The sequence below is a fragment of the Tamandua tetradactyla genome, chromosome 6 (assembly GCF_023851605.1).
Source record: "Tamandua tetradactyla isolate mTamTet1 chromosome 6, mTamTet1.pri, whole genome shotgun sequence".
Taxonomy (NCBI): Eukaryota; Metazoa; Chordata; class Mammalia; order Pilosa; family Myrmecophagidae; genus Tamandua; species Tamandua tetradactyla.
This window is the reverse complement of record NC_135332.1, coordinates 130,713,887-130,735,426: the sequence shown is the minus strand read 5'-3', so window position 1 is coordinate 130,735,426 and position 21,540 is coordinate 130,713,887. Positions and strand designations below refer to the sequence as shown.

Below are 21,540 nucleotides of genomic sequence, written 5' to 3'. Positions count from 1 at the left end.
TATGATGCTATAATTCCTTTCCAGTTTTATCCAATAGAAATAAAAACATTCGTCACAAAAAAATCTGTACATGAACTTTCATTTCTTTGAATGATAATCGTATGTCTATCAAAAGAATAATGGGTAAATGAGCTGTGGTATACTCATACAACTGACTACTACTTAACTATAAAAGGTAACATCTACTGATACATGCAACAATATGGATGAACCTCAAAAATATTATACTGAGGGCAGGCCACAGTGGCTCAGCAGGCAAGAATGCTCACCTGCCTTGCCAGAGGACCTGGGTTTGATTCCCGGTGCCTGCCCATGTAAAAATATATATATACATTATACTGAGTAAAAGAAGTCAAACCAAAAAAATACATATAAGACTGCATCTATGTGGAATTCATGAATAGGCAAACATGACGGTGATGAAACCAGATTAGTAAGTAGAGGCCTCTTACTAATTTAGTGTAGGTGATTTAGTGTACAGGCACCAAAGGAGTTTTTAGGGTGATAGGAAAATTCTGTGTCTTGACATCATACGTGCCAAGACTGATTTAGAAGAGCCTGTTGTTTCATTTGTCTTTGATGGTTTCATCACTTTATCTCATTTTAAAGTTAATATATAACAATGACCTCAAATAATTACACTTTTCAAAAATACAGGGAAATACCAAATATTTTTAATCTCACTGTTCCAGTTTGCTAGCTGCCAGAATGCAACACACCAGAAATGGATTGGCTTTTAATAAAAGGGGATTTATTTTGTTAGTTCTTCAGAGGAAAGGCAGCTAACTTTCCACTTAGGTTCTTTCTTACGTGGGAAGGCACAGGACGATCTCTGCTGACCTTCTCTCCAGGCCCCTGGGTTCCAATAACCTTCCCCAGGGTGACTTCTTTCTGCATCTCCAAAGGCCTGGGCTGAGCTGCGAGTGCTGAGATGAGGTATGCTGAGCTGCTTAGGCTGTACTACATTGCGCTCTCTCATCTAAGCACCAGCCAATTAAGTCATGCGTCACTGGTTGCAGCAGACACGCCTCCTAGCCGACTGCAGATGTAATTAGCAACAGATGAGATTCACGCACCATTGGCTCATGTTCGAAGCAACAACACTAGGTGCGTTCACCTGGCCAAGTTAGCAACTGAATCTAACTATCACACTCACTAAGTAAGGATAACTATATACACACATAACATACACACATACACATGCACACAAACACAAAGCCAGAATTTTTTTAATGTTATACATAAAGATATAAATACACATTTAGACATATTTTTATAACTACTTTAATATTATTTTAATGCTTTTAACTTAGAATAATAAATACATAAAATATAGATCTAATTTGAGATTTTAATGAACGGTATATAACATTCAATTATATGGCAACATTAGAATTTTCTAATCCAATAACAAACTGGAAAAACTTTCGTATTTTAAATCAGCCTGTTGTAAAATTTTATCACAAGGCAGCCAACACAAATTGTTTAATATTGATTCAGTGTATCTTGACTGAATCTCTCTTAAATACAAATATAAATTATTTTCGTTTATTAGAATTGTACGATATTCCCAATAACGCTACATGAACTCTAGATAAATTACAAAGTGTTAGGTTGAAAGTATTAGAAAAACTCCCTAAGTCTAGAGAAAATATCTTGGGAGCATAATTTATTCCTCAATCTTATTCATCCTTCATATAGTATGAAGTCTACAGAACATTTTTCTTGAACCCTTGCCGTACTTTGTTGTTTCTCTGACCACTACCCTTAGGCACTAGTATCTTCGGAATTGACCATTTCAATAACTTTCTTTATTTTCTCTGTCTCCAGTCTCTCTTTGAGTTACATAATTCACATTAGCCTTTCTAAAGCACACATCTTTTTATGTCACTTTTCTTCCCCAAAACTTTGATGATTTTCCAGGGTTATAAAATAAATACCAAAATATCAAGCCTAGTAATCCTTTTAAAAATTGGGGCAAGCCTACCTCCTAAACTATATTTGTATCACCATTTCCCTACTCTGTGTCTTCCCTTATGTTGTTCTTTAGTCTGGAATGTTCTTTCCCAGCTCAGTAAAATATTAATTCACTTTTAAAGGCTCAGATGAAATGCCAAATTTTTTTGGTTCATTTTTCTTTTTCTATTTAGGAACTTTTCAGAGTCTTTGACTTACATTTTAGGTTGAGCACAAAAAGCATTAACTGAATTTCACAAAGTATTTAAATTAAATGAGTCAAATACCTTGAGGTAAAGTTCTATATCTTAGCTACCTTTTTTCTACCTTCAAGGGTTTTATTTAAGAATTAAATGAGATAAATTATAAAAATTGTCTAATGTGGTACCTGGTACATAAGTTAGCAAATATTAGTTAACTTGTAGTAGAATGCTATGCAAAAATGCTATGAGAGTGAAAAGGATAGGAAAGAATGGAAATACAGTGGAGTTTTAACTCAATTTGAAGTTTCAGAAAAACCTTCTTGAGGGTCATTTATATTTTTACTTTGTATAAGGTGAAATAAGCTTAATGAAGCAAAGAGTAAGTGTACATACTTAGGTAAGGGAGGGAGTATCTGTAATGAAGCTTAGTAAGGTTGTAATGAGATGTGTATGTGTGTACCCAGGCATGAAAAGAGATATAACTGGAAAAGCATATAAGAGATCATGAAAAGTCAGAGAACTTGTATAATAAACTAAGAAGCTTGAAATATATCTTAAAAACTAAGGGGATCTTCTACAAATCATGTTGGGAAATAGATATCCACATGCAAAAGAATGAAATTAGATCTCGACTTCATATCATATAAAAAGATTTAACCCTAAATGTGTCAAGAATCTAAACATAAGAGCTAAAAACATAAAACTTCCAGAAGAAAGCATAGGTGGGCACCCATGTCACCTTGGATTTAGCAGTGATTAGACATGATACCAAAGCATGAAAGCATGAGCAACAAAAACAGAGATGGATAAGATGGACCTTGTCACAATTAAAAACTTTTGCACATCAAAGGACACTATCGAGAAAGTAAAAGACAACCTATAGAATGGTAAAAAATAATGCAAACCATATATGATAAGGATTTAATATCCAGAATATATAAAGAACTGCTACAACTCAACAACAAAATGGTAAATAACCCAATTTAAAACTTGACAAAGGACTTGAATAAATATTTCTGTAAAAAAGATATACCAATGGCCAACAAGCACATGAAAAGGTGTCAAGCATATGAAATGCTAATCAAAACCACAGTGAGGTACCACTTCACATCCATTGGGATGGCTACAATTTAAAAATAAAATCAAACAAAGCAGGAAAAATAGTAAATTTGGGCAAGGATGTGAAGAAATAGGAACTCCTGTGCATTGCAGATGGCAGTGTAGAATGGTGTGGCCGCTATGGGAATCAGTTAGGCAGGTCCTCAGAAAATTGAAAATAGAAATACCATATATCCCAGAAATCTCACTTCTTGGTATATACTCAGTAATTTAAAGCAGGGACTCAAACAGATATTGGCACACTGATGTTTATAGCAGTATTGTTCACATCAGCTAAAAATTGGGAGCAACCCCTGTGTCCCCAACAAATAAATGAATAAACAAAATGTAGTCAATCTACACAATAAAATATTATTGTCATAAAAAGGAATAAAGTTCTGATGCATTCTGCAACATGGAAAAATCTAGAAGACATCATGTTCAGTGAAATAAGACAGACACAGAAAGACAAATATTGCTTATATGAAATACCTGAAAGAAAGCAATTTCACAGAGACAGATGGTAGTCTATAGATTACAGGGGTGGGGAGGGAAGAGGGCGTTACAATTTAATGGATGAGTAGTTATTTTGAGGGGATGAAAAGGGAGGGAGAGTGTATATTGGTTGTGGTAGCATGATATTGGGAACATAATTAACACCATTGAACTGCACATTGGAATGTTGTTCAAATGGGAAAACTGTTGCTCTATATTGATTACTACAACAAAAAGTTTTTAAAAATTATAATATAAAAAAGAAGAAAATCTAAGAAGACTAGTGAAAAGTTTTAAAATGTTCTCAGAAACAATATAAAGTACAGAGTGGAGGGTAGAAGCATTATAATGGAAGCTATTGCAGTAATCTAAAAGAAAAGATAGTTTCAATGTATGATAAATATGAAATACATTTCTACAGGCTCACTTTCTAGCCAATAATACTACATTGTAAAAAGAACAGGCCCCATCACATGTCTTTAAATAGCATCGATAATATTATCTCTAATAGATACCATGAGACTCCTAAACCGGAGATGCATATTTTGAACTGTCAATTTCATCCTCCAAGTGGTCTGAAGTTGTATTACCTCAGAAAAACACATTCTTAAATCTAGTCCATCCCTGGGGGTGTAAACCCATTGTAAGTAGGACCCGTGATGAGGTTAGCTCAGTAAAGTTTTGTCCCACCGCAATCAGGACGGGTCTTTTATATGTTACTGGAGCCTTTTATATGGAATGAAATTTCAGATACAGGGAGAAAGTCATGGAAATGAGAATTTGAAATGAACAAAACCCAGGAGATGCCCTGTGCTTTCCCATGTGGCAAAAGGAGCCAAGGATCCCACCAGACAATCTTTGAGAAGAAAACATTACCTTGCTAATGCCTTGATTTGAACATTTTTGCGGTCTCAAAACTGTAAATTAATAATTTCCATTGTTAAAGCCAGCCCATGCCATGGAGCATCCTAGGAAACTAAAACACTTCTCTTAAGTATGTAGCAGGCATCTCAAAATCTCAAACCTGACCTGGCCAAATTAGAACTCTAGACTTCCTCTCCCAAATTCTCTTCTAGCTTAGCCTTCCCAATCCCCATAAATGGTATTAGCATCTGTCAACTTGCTCTGTCTAAAATGCAAGAAATCATTATTGGTTCCTATTTCCATGTCCAAGCCATCAGCAAGTCATGCCAACTTGCATCCAAAACATATTCCAAATCCATATATATTTAGATGTCACCATTAAAGCCACACTGTCCAAGTGATCAACATTTATCATGTCAGCTGTTACCAGAGCCTCCTCACTGGATTCCCAGCTTTCCCTCTTGCATTGCCCACAGCAGCCAAAATGATCCTTTCATAAGTAAATCATACCATATTTCACCAGTGCTTATGGTCTTCTTTTCATATTCAAACAAAGAATTCACTGAACCCAAAAAGATATGGTTTGATGGTTTCTTTGAAATAATCATAATTTTTACTGGAAATATTTAGGGGAATGGTAACAAAAACAGTGATAATATCCCCACAAGTCTTATTTTCAAAGCCATTTTGAATATCAAGTGTATCTTTGCAATACTGTATTATTTTGATGTAAAAGTTATTAAGGCATCCTTTGACATGCAGCAAAGATATTAAGTATGCTAGTAAATCAACTGACACCGACATGAAAATATAAATTTACCCAAAGATTACAAGGTCTTATGGACATTGCATCAAATCTCATGAAAACAACAGTGCTCAAAAGGCCCTAGAGTATGAAGTAAACTGTTCATATTTCTTTCCTTACTTGGGATATTTTCTTTCATTCCCTTGTTTGTTCTTTTAGTCAATCTCTCACATGTGCTTTTATTTTAAATGATTTATGTACTTATGCTAATCATTATATCTAGGAACTCATGGGATAAGAATGAAAGAATCCAAAAACTTTGACTTTAATGAGTTTACAGTTGAATGCAAACAAAAATTAAAATGTAAATAAGCAGGGTGAGGAAAACTAACAGCACCATTTAGGGGCCAGGTACTAGATGCATCAGGGCAAAGTGGAAGGTGAGAGAATGTTTTAGCAGAGAAAATGAAACTTGATTATTTCCTCAAGAATGAGTAAGAGACAAGACACCCAAAGGAAATATGTCCTTTCGACTCTGGGAACAATGTTGTTTTCCTGGCTAACAAGCACTAGGGGAAACTAAGCTGAATCATAAAGGGCCCTGAATGCCATGCAAAGGAATTTGAATTTTATCTTGTAAATGACTAGAAGTTACTGTACCATTTTCTGTAAGGGTGCAACATAATCATATTTGACTTTTACAAAAGTCACTCTAGTGACATTGTGGAAGATGAACTGAGGAGGTTGATAGGACAAGATTAAATACAAAGATACAGAGTGGCTGCAATATACTGGCAAGAAATAACAAGACCCTAAAGTTAAAACTTGTTAGAAGGGATAGAATGAAAGAAAACAATAAACACAACATCATCGACAGCAAATATAACCATAGCTTTCACTATGGAGGAGGTATTTTCCTCAGTACTTTGTATCATCTCATTTAATCACATGGTCTGTGTAATGAGGATTATTGTTAATACAATTTTTTCTAGATGAGGAACCTGAGTTACAGAGTCAAAGTAACTTGTGCATGTCCATACTATAATGTACAGTCTGACTCCAGAACCTGTGCTTTTAAATATTGTGATATCAGTACCACTGCATAAGGCTGCAAAATGTAGCCAAGCTACAACTGTAACTTGCCATCCCTTTACATATATATAATACACATATATGATATTCCGTGGAATCCTATAAAATAACAGATTAGTGCCTGTCTTCTCCAATCTACAAAACACCTCTCTTTTAAGATGCAACTCAAAGTCCCTAACTCTATGACATATTCCCGTTCATTCAAAACCAGTTCCTCCAAATGCCATAGCTCTCCTGGTCAGGATCCAGCCACATCTCATTGCGTACTCTCTTTGCTCTCGTATTAAAAGTTAGTTTTGTTCTCCCAAGTAGACTAGGGCCTGTTAAAGACAAAGAACGTTTTTTATCTTTCACTTATATGATCCCTGGTTCTATTACATTGTTTATCAAACAACAGGTTGTGTGTGCATGTGTATGAGTATGTATGTAGTTGATTAGTATGCCTGTCTGACGACATGCCTCCCAAATTCAAAAACAAAAAGACAGTAAGAAACACAAATAGCAAATCACTGTCTCAACATATTCAAGATTAGGGGAGTGTAAACAGAAATAAGCATTTATATTTTATTATTATTGTTACTGAGTTATACTAATATTGGAAGGCAATATCATCCTACAAGCCAAAGGATAAAGTGCAATTAGTCTATCATGTTTTATTTTTAGAATTGATGAGCTAACTTCCAACAAAAAAAAAAAAAAAACATGAAACTTCACAGGTTAAAGATTTGAACTTAATTTATATTAAGTTAAATTATACTGCTCAAAGACACCTTATTTTTTCCCATCTAAGATGCTGCCAGAGCCATCTAACAAATCCTCACAATGGCTCACAAGATACACCCAAGTGAGAAAATCTGATCGCTCAGTAAAAGCTCTCACTGAAAAAGAAAGGGCTTCAAATTATGAGTGATTTAATTTATCACCTTTCTGAATACTTTTTTCTCTCTTGGCTTCTATGACCCTCCAACAGTACTACTGCTGATCCTTTGCCAAGCACTTGATGACTCTTTTTCTTCTTCCAAATGTGGAATTTATTCAAGATTTGCTCCTTCAATTCAGCTCTTTCTCTTTTTTCTGAATTGATATTGTATGATCAGGTTTTGTTAATAAAATTTCATTGAAATACATTCACATACCATTTAGTCATCCAAAGTATACAATCCATGGCTCACAGTATCATCATATAGTTGTGCATTCATCACCACAGTCAATTTTAGAACATTTTCATTACTTCACAAAAAATAAAACCAAAAAAGAAAACCCAAAACATCCCATACCCCTTATCTCCTGCCCCATTATTTATTTATTTATTTAGTCTTTATTTTCTTATTTATCTGGCTTAGAGAGTATCAGTTATAAGGTTTTCACAATCACAGGGTCACACCATAAAAGCTATATAGTTATACAACCATTATCAAAAATAAAGGTTATTGGATTACAGTTCAACAGTTTCAGATATTTCCTTCTAGCTATTCTAATACACTAGAAACTAAAAAATAAAGGAATATCTATATAATGCGCAAGAATAACCTCCAGAACAACCCCAGGACTCGATTTGAAATCTCTTAACCACTCAAGTCCCTAATGCTTGTGAGAATATCAGGAGTCCCCCAAGTGGGGAAGTTTCATAATTCTGCATTTTTCTTGAGTCCGTCCAGGAAGCTCTGCAAATATGTATTTTTTTATGTCCAAATTATTTTGGAATGTGTCTGGGTATTATATTAACTGGTACAAAATAACAAGATCTCATTCCCTCTTTGTGTTCAACATTTGAGAATCTTATTAGTAAGTGTCTTGAAGTAGGTCTATTGGAATCTATTCTGTTTGTGGTATGCTAAGCTTCTTGGATGTATGATTTTATGTCTTTCATAAGAATTGGGACATTTTCAGTGATTATTTCCTCCGTTTTTCTTTCTACCCCTTTTCCCTTCTCTTCTCCTTCTGGGAGAAGACGTTAACACATTAACACATATATTAACACATATATTCATGTGCTTCATATTGTCATTCAGTTCCCTGAGACCCTGCTCATGTTTTTCCAATCTTTTACCCCATCCTTTTGTGTATAGGATTTCAGATGTCCTGTCCTCCAGTTTATCAATCCTTTCTTCTGCCTCTTCATATTTGCTGTTGTATGTCTCCATCGTGTTTCTCATTTCTTCTATTGTGCCTTTCATTCCCACAAGTTCTGCTATTTGTTTTTTTCAAGGTTTTGAGTTCTTTATGGTTTGCCAATATCTTCTTTATATCCTTCATCTCTTTTGCCATATCTCCCTTCAACTTGTTGATTTGATTTAGAAGATTTGTTTGAACATCTTTAATTAGTTGTTTCAACCCCTGAATCTCATTTGAAGGCTTAGTTTGTTCCTTTGATTAGGTCGTATCTTCCTGCTTCCTAGTATGACTTATGATTTTTTTGCTGGTGTCTTGGCATCTGATTTCCTTGATAAGCTTATTCTGCAAGCTATTTTCTCTTTTTTACCGAGGGTTTTCTTGTTAGTTTTCTTTGTTCTCTGTTCTTTGATATTCATTTCAACTTATTCTAGACCTCTAGCATAGCTTCTGTTTAACTGATAAGAACTCTTCAGGTTCTTGCCCTACCTATATGAACCTTTTTTGAGGAAGGTCTCTCTGATATGACTGACCAGTTAGATTTTCCCAGATAAGACAGGCCCAGATCTCAGGAGGAGGGTGCCATCAGCATCAAGTCTCCCGAGGAATGAGACTCTGGATGGTGCCCGTCCCTCCTGTGAAGCCTCTTGATTCTGTGCTTTTCCTATCCTGCCCAGCAGGTGGCATAGCTCCCCACTGGTGTAAAGTGGTGCAGTGCGTTTAATTCCCAGGAGAACCTGTCCCTGCCAGGGGTGTGGTTGAGACAGAAGCTGAGGTAGAAGGCGAGTTTAGGTTACTTCTGTTTTCCAGCTCCTGAATGAGAGCCACCACTTGTGCTGGGCCCTGCCCCTGCCCTTTAGGGAATTATCTCCTTCACCTGACTAGTTGCTTTGTCTCTCAAACATAACTTCATCCTTGCCTGGGCCAATGCTGGGAAATGCCTGGTGCCTTCTTTAATGGCCTGCTAAAAAAGTTAAACAAACAAACAAACAAACAAAATCTTTTTGGAGTCAGTCTCCAGCTCCCTGGGTACGCCAATCAAGATCTGGAGTTGGTACCTGACTCTATGTGCCCCTTTTCTTGTGGCACAACACTTTTCAGATAATCTGAGCTCAGTTGACTCCAAAAGCCTGGTTTTTTTTTTGTTTTTTTTTTTTTTGGTCAGCCCCACCTCCTCTCTTCCAGGAGAGATCTCATGTTCCTTTCATGCTTGCTCTGAGTTTATCTGTGCTCAGAGCTTGTATTCAGCAGTCCAAATATTTGTTAATTAAATACACAATTGGAGCTTGCTTGAGCTCTCCTTGCCTTACTCCTAGTAGACGCTGTTGCTTTTTCCCATAGGGAACTGTCTCCAAAACAACCTCCAGTGCCAGTGGGTGAGGGGCACCAGCCTCCACAGTTTGAGAGACTTACTTACAGTTCCATGCTGTAATCTCAGCCCATCCACTTGTTCTAGACTGGTTTGCGATGTGTGTCTGGTCACAGAAGTGCCCCAAACAATTTTCCAGACAGTTCCTGGCTGTTTCCTAGCTGCCCTAGAGGACTAACTAAATTCCGCACCACAGTGTATGTGGCTCTTCCCCATCAACTGAAAGGGATTAACCCTGAAGGACTGCTTGAAGGGGTGAGCTGACCCAAAACAGAGATTTGGTGGGTTCCATGGCCCACGGGAGAGGGCATCTCCCTGCCTGGGAATTGCAAGAAGAGCACACAAAAGATTATGAGAAAAAGAGCCACCATTTGGATACCTAATCACAGAAGACAACTGTAGGGATTTTATCTCTAATTCTGACCCTCCCTCCCTTCCTGATCCTGGCTGAGAGGGACCAGGAAAAGCAGCTGGCGAGACGAGGTTACAAACTGAGAGAAAGAAAATAAATCAATTTATATTTCTTTCTCCACTACTGGATTCTAAAGCACAATAAGACACAACTGAGATGTCAACCATGAGAATTTGAATCTTGATATAAAGGCAAGAATGGGCTTTTTAATACCTAGAAATTGAAGCTATTTAATACCTGAGATTAGACTGAAATTTCTTTTTACCCCTACAAACAATTTCACCAGAAACAGAAAAAGAAAACAAAACAAACAAAAAAACACCTTGCTGGACAGTCTGTCAGCCAGCTAGATTGTGATGGAGTACTGGCTTCTCTGTCATGCTGTAGCTGGGCAATTGATAAAGCTAAAAATGGTGTTGAACTGGCAATGGGTAGCACTGAAAAAGAAGGCATTGCCAGGTACAATACCTCGGACCTTTGAGATGCTGCAGGAAGGGACATTATCTGAGCAATGGAATTGGATGCTGTTTCTAGGAGTATCAATGCACTGGAGGAGTACAGTGAAACGATGAGGAAAATCAATCACTAACCCATGGTAAAATGTTTAATCCAAGAATTCCGTGGCAACATTTAAAGAAAATCTTAATTTCTTGTAGTTGGAAGGCATAGGGTGCTTCGGTTTAAGCCCGGATTATAATTATAAACACAGTATTGCTCCAGAGAAGGTTGAGTTCTCAATCCCAGCAAGAATTCCATGTTGCACATCAAAGTCACTTTCCAGGAATTGTCAACAGCTGAAGGGAGCTGCCTCTAATTTCCAGTGACTTGTCTGTGTGGGAGTATAGACTTTAGCCCCTTGTTTCAATCTCTGAAGGCTATCTCAGCTCCATGGGGGATCAGTGGAGTCTTCTCTTGTGACTACATCACAGATCAACTTCTCCTTTTACTCAACCCTGCTTCCTCCACTCCCTTACAAGGTGTGGTGAGAGCCTTCCTCAGTAAATCACCTGCACACAGATCTCTGTCTATTGCCCTACAGAAACCCACCCATGACATATCCCTACCTGAAGGGTGCATAATATTCCTGCAACTGCTTTTAAGTATTGGGAAAGAGATTTATATACCTTTTAATCTATGTACTGCTTAAGAACATGTTATTTCCATCGGTTAAGTTGGAATATTCACAATCAGTTGGTAAAAGGCCATGAATTTGGATGGGAAAAAAAAAATTATGTCTTTATTTTCATAAACTTAACTGATATTTAACATGTGCTTTAATTCTGAATTAAACAAGAAAACCCCATGTCTGATCAATACCAAATAATTCTATAAGGAATTTCACATAAAAGAAAAGGCTTAATGCTGGTAGCTGTAAGAAAAACTCTAGAGAGTAAAGAAGAATATAAATTGTCTGTGGAAATGCCTATGTAACTTTAGGTACAAACAATCCATTCACTAAGCTTGGAAAATATGATGCAAGGAGCCATACTTTCTACTGTTTATTAGAATGAAAGAAAACACCACCTGTTTTTTACATTTTATTTTGTTTTTTTAACCTAAGTCCCCAGGTTAGAGTTGATTGTGGAAGAGGAAGGAAGTTGCTCATCCAAAATAAAATGCAATCTGTACTTTGTAAGACACAATTCTCAGTGCTCATATCCTCAAAGCACTACAGGTTAAGAAAGAGAGTATATTCAAAGAGATTTATTAAAAAGGATCCTCAAAAAGATCAGAAGTTGAGTGAATAAGATTAAAATGTTATCTAAAGTTCCAGTAAAATTATGATAATGAATGCTTCAATTGTCAGAATTGTTGGGAAGAGTTTAAAGTAAAATATATGTGAATGAATACTCTATATTCATACACTACTATAAGCATTATACAAAAGAATAACTGTTTGCAAAAAGTAATTTACTATTTTCTCCGAAGAACAAATGATATTTTTAATCTCATTCCCACTTCTGTAAAACTCATAGGTCGATAAAGTTCCCATGAACTGAATATAAAAGATGTAACAATTAACAGTGAAAGAAATATTTTGACCACTACCAGCCACGAAACCATTTTCTTAAGTAGTTTGTAAAATCTGAGGATGATACAGACCACTTTGAAAATTGGATGTTCTTTAGGGACCCTCTCCTGAGAGAAAGGCACACAGGCATTGTTGCAAGTATTTGCATTCGATTTCAGGTTGTTCCCATTTCTTCTAAAGCACGACTCCTTAGGCAGCCTATGGCGCTCACGTTTTAAAGACCCATTCTTAAACAGAACAGAGGCATTCTCAATTACTACCTTCCTGCCAAAACCGGTAAAGTTCATGAGATGATGATAATAACAGTCATTGAATTCATTTACTCACTGAAATAGTGGTCTCTTTTACCAGTCTTCTTCTTATCGCCCACCACCACTCACCAACTGTCCCTCTGACATATGCTTATCCCAATCGGACTGTGCCTCTAATCTTCCCTCTTCCACAAGCTGCCTCCCCTTACTTCCTGCCTCTACAACCTCCCACCTGCAGTAAATCTCCTGGCCAGGACTTCTCTTGCCATTCTGGACATTGAGCTTACTCTCTTTCTCCCCAGCAGCTGGCTTTACACATCCATCATTGAGCTCGAGAGGGTCTTAAATTTTTGGTCTAAACAAAGACCAGATTCTTAAGGTACACTTGTTCTTAATCAAGCTTGCACTTTCTGTTCTTTAAGCCTTTCAAAATGCAAACCAGTGTGATATTATTTTGTTGTAGTCCATTGAAGTAGATTTCTGTCAACCCTTCTTTCTTGGTTTCTTCTTGAACATGATGTTGTTTCTGAGTACGCCTGCCTTCAGCCTGCAGTGCTAAAGTCATGTGGTTTGAATTGGCTCCTTTCACTTTTTTCTACCCTGGCTATCTTGCAAATCTCTATCTAGGACTAACTGGTCTGTGTTAGTCATAGCTGGAGTTGAACCAGACCTGACTTCCATGTGGGGAGTCAAGAGACCCGGAAAGTTATTAAACTTTTATATTTCGACCAGCTAATTGTCTTGAAATAGTACTTACAGGTACATTTTCTTCAAGCAAGACTTTCTGGCTATAAAAATGTGATCAACCCTGTCATTACTACAGCACTGGTCCTGAGATAAACACATATTCTTTACTTGATTTAAAAGGACTCTCATGCTCTATCCTCTGTCTCCCTGGCCTAAATGACCTGTCTCCTCTACCTCATCTCAAACTGGGCCCCACTTTAAGTAGTCGAGCCAAACTGGTTTTATTTCAGTAAACAAAACATATCATCGCCTACAATGGGCCTTACACTGTTCGAGAGCAGCCTCATCAAAAGTTTTGAAAAAAATTCCAACTTCAACAATAACAAGAGAATGTATACTTTAAAAATATACCATCTTGAATAGTTCATGACTCAGTGGTGATATTTTGATTTAAATATATGGAAGAGAGAACATTTTACAATAAAACTTTGTTTCTTAGGGAAAAAGCAAATATTCATCTCTTACCATGGAGTCACGTGAAGCTGGGTACCTGTCCTGAAGCAGAGAGCTTTTCATATCTTCACTGTAAAAAAGGCTGTTGAAACATTGTGGCTTGGAAGAACCTGCTGATTCATTTTCTGCAGTCAGATTTTTCTGTGACTTTCTTCGAGGTCGAGCCAGACCTTTCAGTATTATATAAAAGCCATCATTTCCCACCACTGAAACAAATCCAAACCAGGAAAGAGATACGTTAGACTTTATTTCACAGGTTGTTTGAGATAGATATGACTAACCCTTATGTTTTCCTTGCTTTACTCTTGGCACAGTCCTCTGGGCTTATCTATTGACGATGACTTCAATGAAGCCCTTAGGCATTTACAGATAATTTAATGAAATAACAAAATAAGAAAGGCACACATTTGGAGTATTACTTTCAGACGATTTTATAGAGTAACCCAAACTCTCTTGTAAACTGATAGGTTGTAAGAAATACTCATGGTAAGTTAACATGATTAATAGATTTAAGATCTTATCAGAAAAGTGCTTGAACTTTTAAAATGTACCCCCCATGTCATTTTGCCTATTTTATTTAACTAACATATAGACCTGCTAATGATTTTCATTTATCTTCACTCTTGAGATGGTGATAATCACCCATAGAACTTAATAAAAGAGATTGTTTGGAGAAGGGAAAGAGAGAAGGAGACTGATGGTTAGTTACTCAGAAGAAATATTTTTTCCAGTACTTCTCCTAACTTGTAGCTCTCTATACTCTGCTATCCAGCCCTCAAGACATACAACCCCTAAAGTACATCCTAAAGTACAACTGTGTGCCTGTAGGGCTGGCAAGTTTATTCTCCTGTGAGCAATTTGAATGCAATTAAAATAATTCCGGCTCTTTGAAGACTATCCTTTTAGGAAGCATGGCATGGGAACTAGGTACTTTCTCCATTTCTCAATTGTTTATATTACTTTATAGGATTGGAGCAAATCATACAAGTACTGTGAGAAGGGTCTTTTATACTTTGCTTATTTACTTGCTGTAAACAGAAACTTTCTAAGTTGATTTTCAGGGATAAATGTGCTTCCTTTTGTACACTAAAAGATGCCAACAAGTTGCCTTCTCTGCTTTTTTTCACAGGGCTTTTTAGTGGGTCTGTCTGGTCACAATCTGTACGCTGTGACCCTGGGCAAGTAATTTTTAAAGTTTGTTTTAAAGCAAGGACTATTTTCGTTTGGGTGCCCAAGCTTAATGTGGATGCCTCTCTGATAGCACAGTATCACTTCTTATTAAACTATTTTATGTGGTGGGGGCACTTCAGAAACATTGCTTTTCAATAGCTATCAGGTGAGTTGTCTGAGCACTACATTGAAGTAATCATGTTGTAAAGATAAAAGATCATAAACTTGTGTAAGACTAGTAATGATTTTGATTAATTATGTAAGGGGAAAAAGTATGCGAGGTAAAAGTATATTCCAATACATATATTTATAATATGTTTTTGTATAGAGCTACTGGCACAACCTAGCAGAGAATAAAAATTGTGAGAAGAGATTCATTGTGTGAAACAGTTTTATTGCAGGGGCTGATTAGTTCCCTATCCTATCCTAATTTTCTCTTTTTTTTTTCCATTAATTAAAAAAAAAATTAACTAACACAACATTTAGAAATCATTCCATTCTACATATGCAATCAGTAATTCTTAATATCATCACATAGATGTATGATCATCATTTCTTAGTACATTTGCATCGATTTAGAAAAAGAAATAGCAAGACAACAGAAAAAGAAATAAAATGATAATATAGAGAAAAAATAAAAATAAAAATTTTTCTTTTACTAACAGAACTACAATTTCATGGTTTTGCATGTGCCAGTTTAAAAATTGTATTTCCCAGAAACACGTGGCTGTGTGACACAATCCTGATTACTAAAACTTTGGGAGAATTTTTGCTTTCCTAATATATACAACACCCCTTACTCTGTCTTTCTTGCTATCTAAAACAGGAATATGAGTTTGGAGCTGAGACAGGCATATTGTAAACTGGGGAAAAGGCCAGGAGAATCTCAGAAGTTACACCCTAAATCTTTAAATTAGCTGTCTGATGACATTTTGTAAACATTTTAACATTGGGTGACATAAATAAAACATAACAAAATTTGTTTAAACTACTTTCTTTAATTCTCTATTACTCACAACTAAATGCAATTTCTGTTTGTATATTATTGGTACACTAAACTCTAAGCACAACTGGTCTATTAATTATCAATAGTTGTCACATCATCACACATAAAAAAAGATGATTATCCATCTGTGGAACATCAATTTCACTTACTATATTTACAGAATGCCCTACATAAAGTTGTTATAGACAACATAACTTCCAGAAATTTAACCTAAAAATGCAATGATGCAATGTTTCGTTTCATAATCCATTCTTAAATAAGCTGGATATTATAAAAGAAATATCCAAAATTATGCACAGATACCTACTTTAGGATTGACAATTATTATTAAGTGTTAAAAATTGCACAATGTAATATCACTTCCCTTATCATTCATTTGCAGCAACTAGTGTACATGTAATAATCGGAACACAACTTTTAAGTTGGGAGTCATTAGCAATAGTATCATGCTCCAAGAAAATAAGTCCACCTTAGTGACAAATAGAACTCCTCTGTCCCCTCTCAAGAAAACCCTTTTCTTTCAGGCCTTTGCCTAGTGACAATGAATTTTATTAAACAATATCTGTTTGTAATCCATTAATTTTCATATTTACATAACAGAAGTATCTATTGCAATAAGGAGGCACATAAGGAAAAATATTTTGGCCAGAAAATATCTCTTCAACCCTCAAATTATACTTAGAAAAGAAAACCATTCAGATTAAATTATTGTGGAAGCTGCCAACTTCACTTACACATAAAGGTATTTGATACTGTATTTGAAATGGCAAAGTTGGGACTGTATTTTAAAGGAAAATATTTTCATTACTATTACATTGATACAATTTTAAATGGTTGACTATCTTTCAATTATTCTTTCTTTTCAAACTAAGTACTAACTAGAGGGGATCAAGTACTAGTCTACAAAGACAGAGGTCTTAGGTCTTGGATTTAGGCCCAGTGTCATCATTCCTTATGTAAACTTGGGAGAGTCACATATTTTGAGACTCAACTTTGAGTGCGAAAATTGTCATCCTAATTCAAATGATCTTTATGTATCAAAAGCGTTTCTTATATTTTCAATTACTTAGCCAGCAAATATAATAAATTTTATGTTAGAGTTAATATTAAAGAGCTTGAATAACTGTAAGTTTCAAAACTAATATACACATCCAAATTTACCAAGGAGATTATTTTAAAAGTCTCTAGCCAACTCAAATTAATAAGCATTTAGAGATTCAGATGAAAAAATCTATACCTAATTAAAATATTTAATTAACATGAATGCTAAATATTCCATATTATGTACAATAAGTATTTGAAAATGCTGATGTCATTCTAATATCAAAATGTATAAGATGTGTTATTGAAACATATCACATGAATCTTTGTCTTTCATTTTTACATGATCATTTGGATCATTTCTTCAGTAATCTAAGACAGTTCATAGAAGATTTCTTCTTTATCCTGAATGCATTGGAGATACAGTACATTTTCCATCTTTGTGTAACGAGGTTTCTAGATGTGTTATTGTAAGCTATACATATTGTGATCATTTGGATAATATTTACAAGTGTTTTAGCTTAGTTTATTTTAAAAATCCATAACGTAATGACTTAATTTATTATTAATTTTTCCAAAACTAAAAATACACAAAAGGTACAAGTTGAAAAAATAATCACCCATATTTCTACAAACCAGAAGTTCTCAGTAAGTACATTTTTTAAAATACACACTCACACACATGTCCCAGAATGTCTAAAATTACAAAGACTTAAATGATCAAATATTGGCTAAGATGTGACGCAATTAGACTTCTTATACATAATTGGTGGGGGTATAAAATTATACAATTACTTTTTATTTGCTTATAAAGCTAAATGTACAACTAACCAATGATACACTATAACTCCACCCTATTTACTCAAGAGAAATTAAAACAGATGTCTAAAAATAAAAGTTATACAAGATTGTTCACAGTACCTTAATCATAATAGCCAAAAGCTGGAAACAGATCAGCTGTTCATCCAAGGAGAATATATAAACAACCTCCAGTATATACTTGTAATAAAATATTTTTCCGCCATAAAATGAAATGCACTGTTGATTCATGAGAATGAATGAGTCTCAAAAACATGTGGATTCAAAGAAGTTTTTCATAAAAGAGTACATATGTTTGATTTCATTATAAAGGTCTATAAGTACCTTACACAAAACTAGTTTATAGTGAAAAATAAAAAAGAGTGATTGCTCTGGAGGACTGGGCAGAAATGGCCTGGGATGAAGCATGGGAGAAATTTCCAGGATGATAGAAATGTTCTATGTCTACATAGGCATCTGGGTTTCATTGTTTGTCAATTCATCAAATTATACACCTTTAGTATAGATATATGCACCACAGTGTATGTAAAATTTACCTTAAAAAAACTGAAACAAATATTTTATTCTATATAAATACTGAAGGGTTTAGTGATAAAGTGTCCTGATGCAATGATATGGCAATATGATGAAATATAGTGGGGAAAAAAGAAAGGAAAACATACCTGTGTATTCATAGGATGACAGCAAATATTTTTGAGCCTTTTCTTTTTCTTGAGTTTATTATTTCATGCTAGATTCTGTTATAGATATATTACATATATTAATCCTTTTTATCCACTTAACAACCCTATGAGTGAAACATTATGGTTGCTTTAATTTTGTAGCTGAAGAAACTGAGGGCACTGAAAATTGAATACCTTCCAAGATGAGCTCACCAGTGGTGGAAGAGCCAATATTTGAACACAGCCAATTGCATCTCAAGATTACTGTGGAATTCTATGTAGCATGGCTCTTCCCTCCGTGTGTATGTGTGTCTCTCTCTCCTCTCTTTCAATTATGGTAAAGGAAAGACTAAATGTATGACCTAGAAGGATATCATGATTCATTTTTAAGTTAAAAAAAAGCACATTTCAAAGTAATCTATTCACTTAAAAAGACAAAATATATGTTTCTATAAATTCATGTTTATGATGTAAACATCTTATAAAGAAAAGTCCAGAAAGAGATCTGGTAGTAGAGTGACTCATAAGAGAATGAAGAATGGTGTAAAATGAAACACTTTAAATTGTTAATTCCCTCAGTAGAGTAACTGACAAAAGGAATTATCATTACAATTTTATACTTTATATTATCTCTATATTGTTGGAGTTAGTATTATACATATGTAACACTTTTAAAATGAACAAATCCACTAATATAAAAGAAGCAATAATTAAGGCTCATACATTCACACAGAAAAAAACAAGTTTATTTGAAATTTAAGTTAAATGGAGCTCATCAAAAAGGACACATAATTATTGAACAAAATAATAGTGCTTCATTAGAAATGTAACTATACCTTTTCCTACTATAATTGTAAAAATCTGTTTTCAAAATTTGAAAATACAGAAAAGGTACAAGAAAAAAAATTCACCCAAACTTTCACACACCAGGATTCTCAATAAGCACATGTGTTTGGAAACACATCCTGCACTCTTACTACAATTTCTCCATAAAATAAAGATTTATGTTCTTAGATCTTGATGATAAATGGGTTTAACTACTGTTCCTAAAAGAAAAGTGTTCATTAAGAGATAATACTTTTACCTAGATTCTCAAAACTTAGATGCATGTCTGATCCTTACATTCAAATACACTAAACTTGCTACAAAGAGTAAGAATCACATACTCAGCATCAGATTTGCCATGTACTATGCCAGACGTTCTAACACTAATGCTTCTAATAGACCCAAATGTCAGGTTCATTAGTTCATTTTACAGATGAAGAAACTAAGGCTCAAAATAAGTAACTTGTCAAAAGTCCAAAGTACATTAAATTCTGGAGGCTTTTAATTATCTCTAGCATCTGAAGGATACAAACACACATGAACCCACAAACGTACTACAATACAGCTATGTATCTAGTCAGTGAGCAAAAAAGAGTTAAGAGCAAGATGAAATTTGGAGTGACTTCTGTATGCAAACATTAGGGGAGGATATTAAAAATAAAGAATCCTCATTCAAACAAAAATATAATAAATGAAGCTTAAAAATGAATAACCCAATATGGGGGAGGGGAATACTCTAGGTAAACTAGGAACAATAATGCAAGATAAATAAAATCCTTTTGAAATTTCTAAGCAGTGAGAAGGAGCAAATAGTATAGAAGTTATTGAAATTTTAAAAATACCTGAATTATTTCACTTGAATTTTAAGGAAAAAAGAATACTCCCAGCATCTCAGAAGAATTAGATAAGAATTAAAAGTACGAATTAAAATGGCATTGGATATTGATTCCCAGACTTTACAAAAATAAAGTCAATAAAATCGGGCTGTGTAGGAAGAAGTTTCATACAATTATCCAGCCAATCTGCATTGCATGAAAAATCAGAAGAAATATTTTCATAAGCACTTGAAGAAATCTCCTAATGCAGGATCTCACATTTTAAAATACCTCCTGACCACACTCTTAACAGAGGAGCAAAAGACATTCAAAAGGAATTAAGAACAGTACTATTGGAAAGGTCAAACATTTTGGTAGTGACTTTTCAAAGGATTAAAGGCCAAACACAAAGTTTGATTAAAGCAAACATGTTTGTGAATTTCTTGCTAAAAGATCTCTGGCTCACTGGTGCACAGAACCTTCTGTTAAAATCAACCGTACAAGAGGGATTTGAATGTTTTAAAGAGCTATAATTGGATGAATGAGGTTATAGGGTCGCCTGGCTATTCCCTAGTAGGCCTATAGGATTGAGTTTAAATGTTACCACTTTGCTCCCCTTCAACCTAATTAACACCCCACCTCTGGGATCTTGCTGGCAAAATTTCTGCCTGAGCACTTTGCATTTTCAGTCCCTGCCAATAGATGGCAAACTCTTGAGAGAAGAAACGCTAACATTGTTCTCAGGTATCTACATCCCCTAGCACATTATCTGAATTATTTTAGGCCTACAACAAATACTTGTTGAATGAATGAAATTTTAATGATTCTCTATTGTAGTTCCCTCCAAAGATTCTTATAAAACATTTGGGGAACAACTTTTTTTTTTCCCTGTAGAATTCTATGTTCTAATTATAATTCATTTTTATTTTAAAAAGACTCTTCCATAGTCTACTATCTTATTCTATTCAGTGGTAGCCTAGGAAATTATCAGAATGTCACACAAATTTATACATCATAGAATAATTAATGAAATCCCCATTGTAGGGTCTGAAGGGTCCCAGGGATAATATAACAAAAGCAATGAATAGTTTTTCATAGCTTTTGTTACTTGGTCTCTGGAAATGGGGTTATTGTTCTTAGTGCAAATTTTTGTTTCCTTACAGTGCCAGGAAGTATCGTTTTAAGGCACAAATACAGAAACCTTCCTTAAAGTTTTGCCATAATTTTCAGAAGACACTCTACAGATAAAACTAGATATTTTATCTTAAAATTTAAAAAGACAAATGTCATTACAGAGATAACTGGAAGGGATGAAAAGAAATTTATACCATTTTATTTTGGACACCAGCTTTCCATTGGAGTGGCCTCTCAAT

General features: G+C 34.9%; 1 protein-coding gene across 18 annotated transcripts in view; it reads right to left on the bottom strand.

Annotated features, from left to right (window-relative positions):
* The window catches only part of CNBD1 (cyclic nucleotide binding domain containing 1), a 662,225-nt gene that overhangs the window by 391,287 nt on the left and 249,398 nt on the right, over positions 1-21,540 (bottom strand). For all 18 annotated transcript variants that reach the window (XR_013178326.1, XR_013178325.1, XR_013178327.1 and 15 more), the window contains one exon: positions 13,842-14,035. Coding sequence is in view for 15 of the 18 variants with exons in the window: in XM_077167149.1 (XP_077023264.1) it covers positions 13,842-14,035 (194 nt within the window). In the remaining 3 variants the exon portion in view is untranslated. The remainder of the gene's footprint in view (positions 1-13,841; positions 14,036-21,540) is intronic.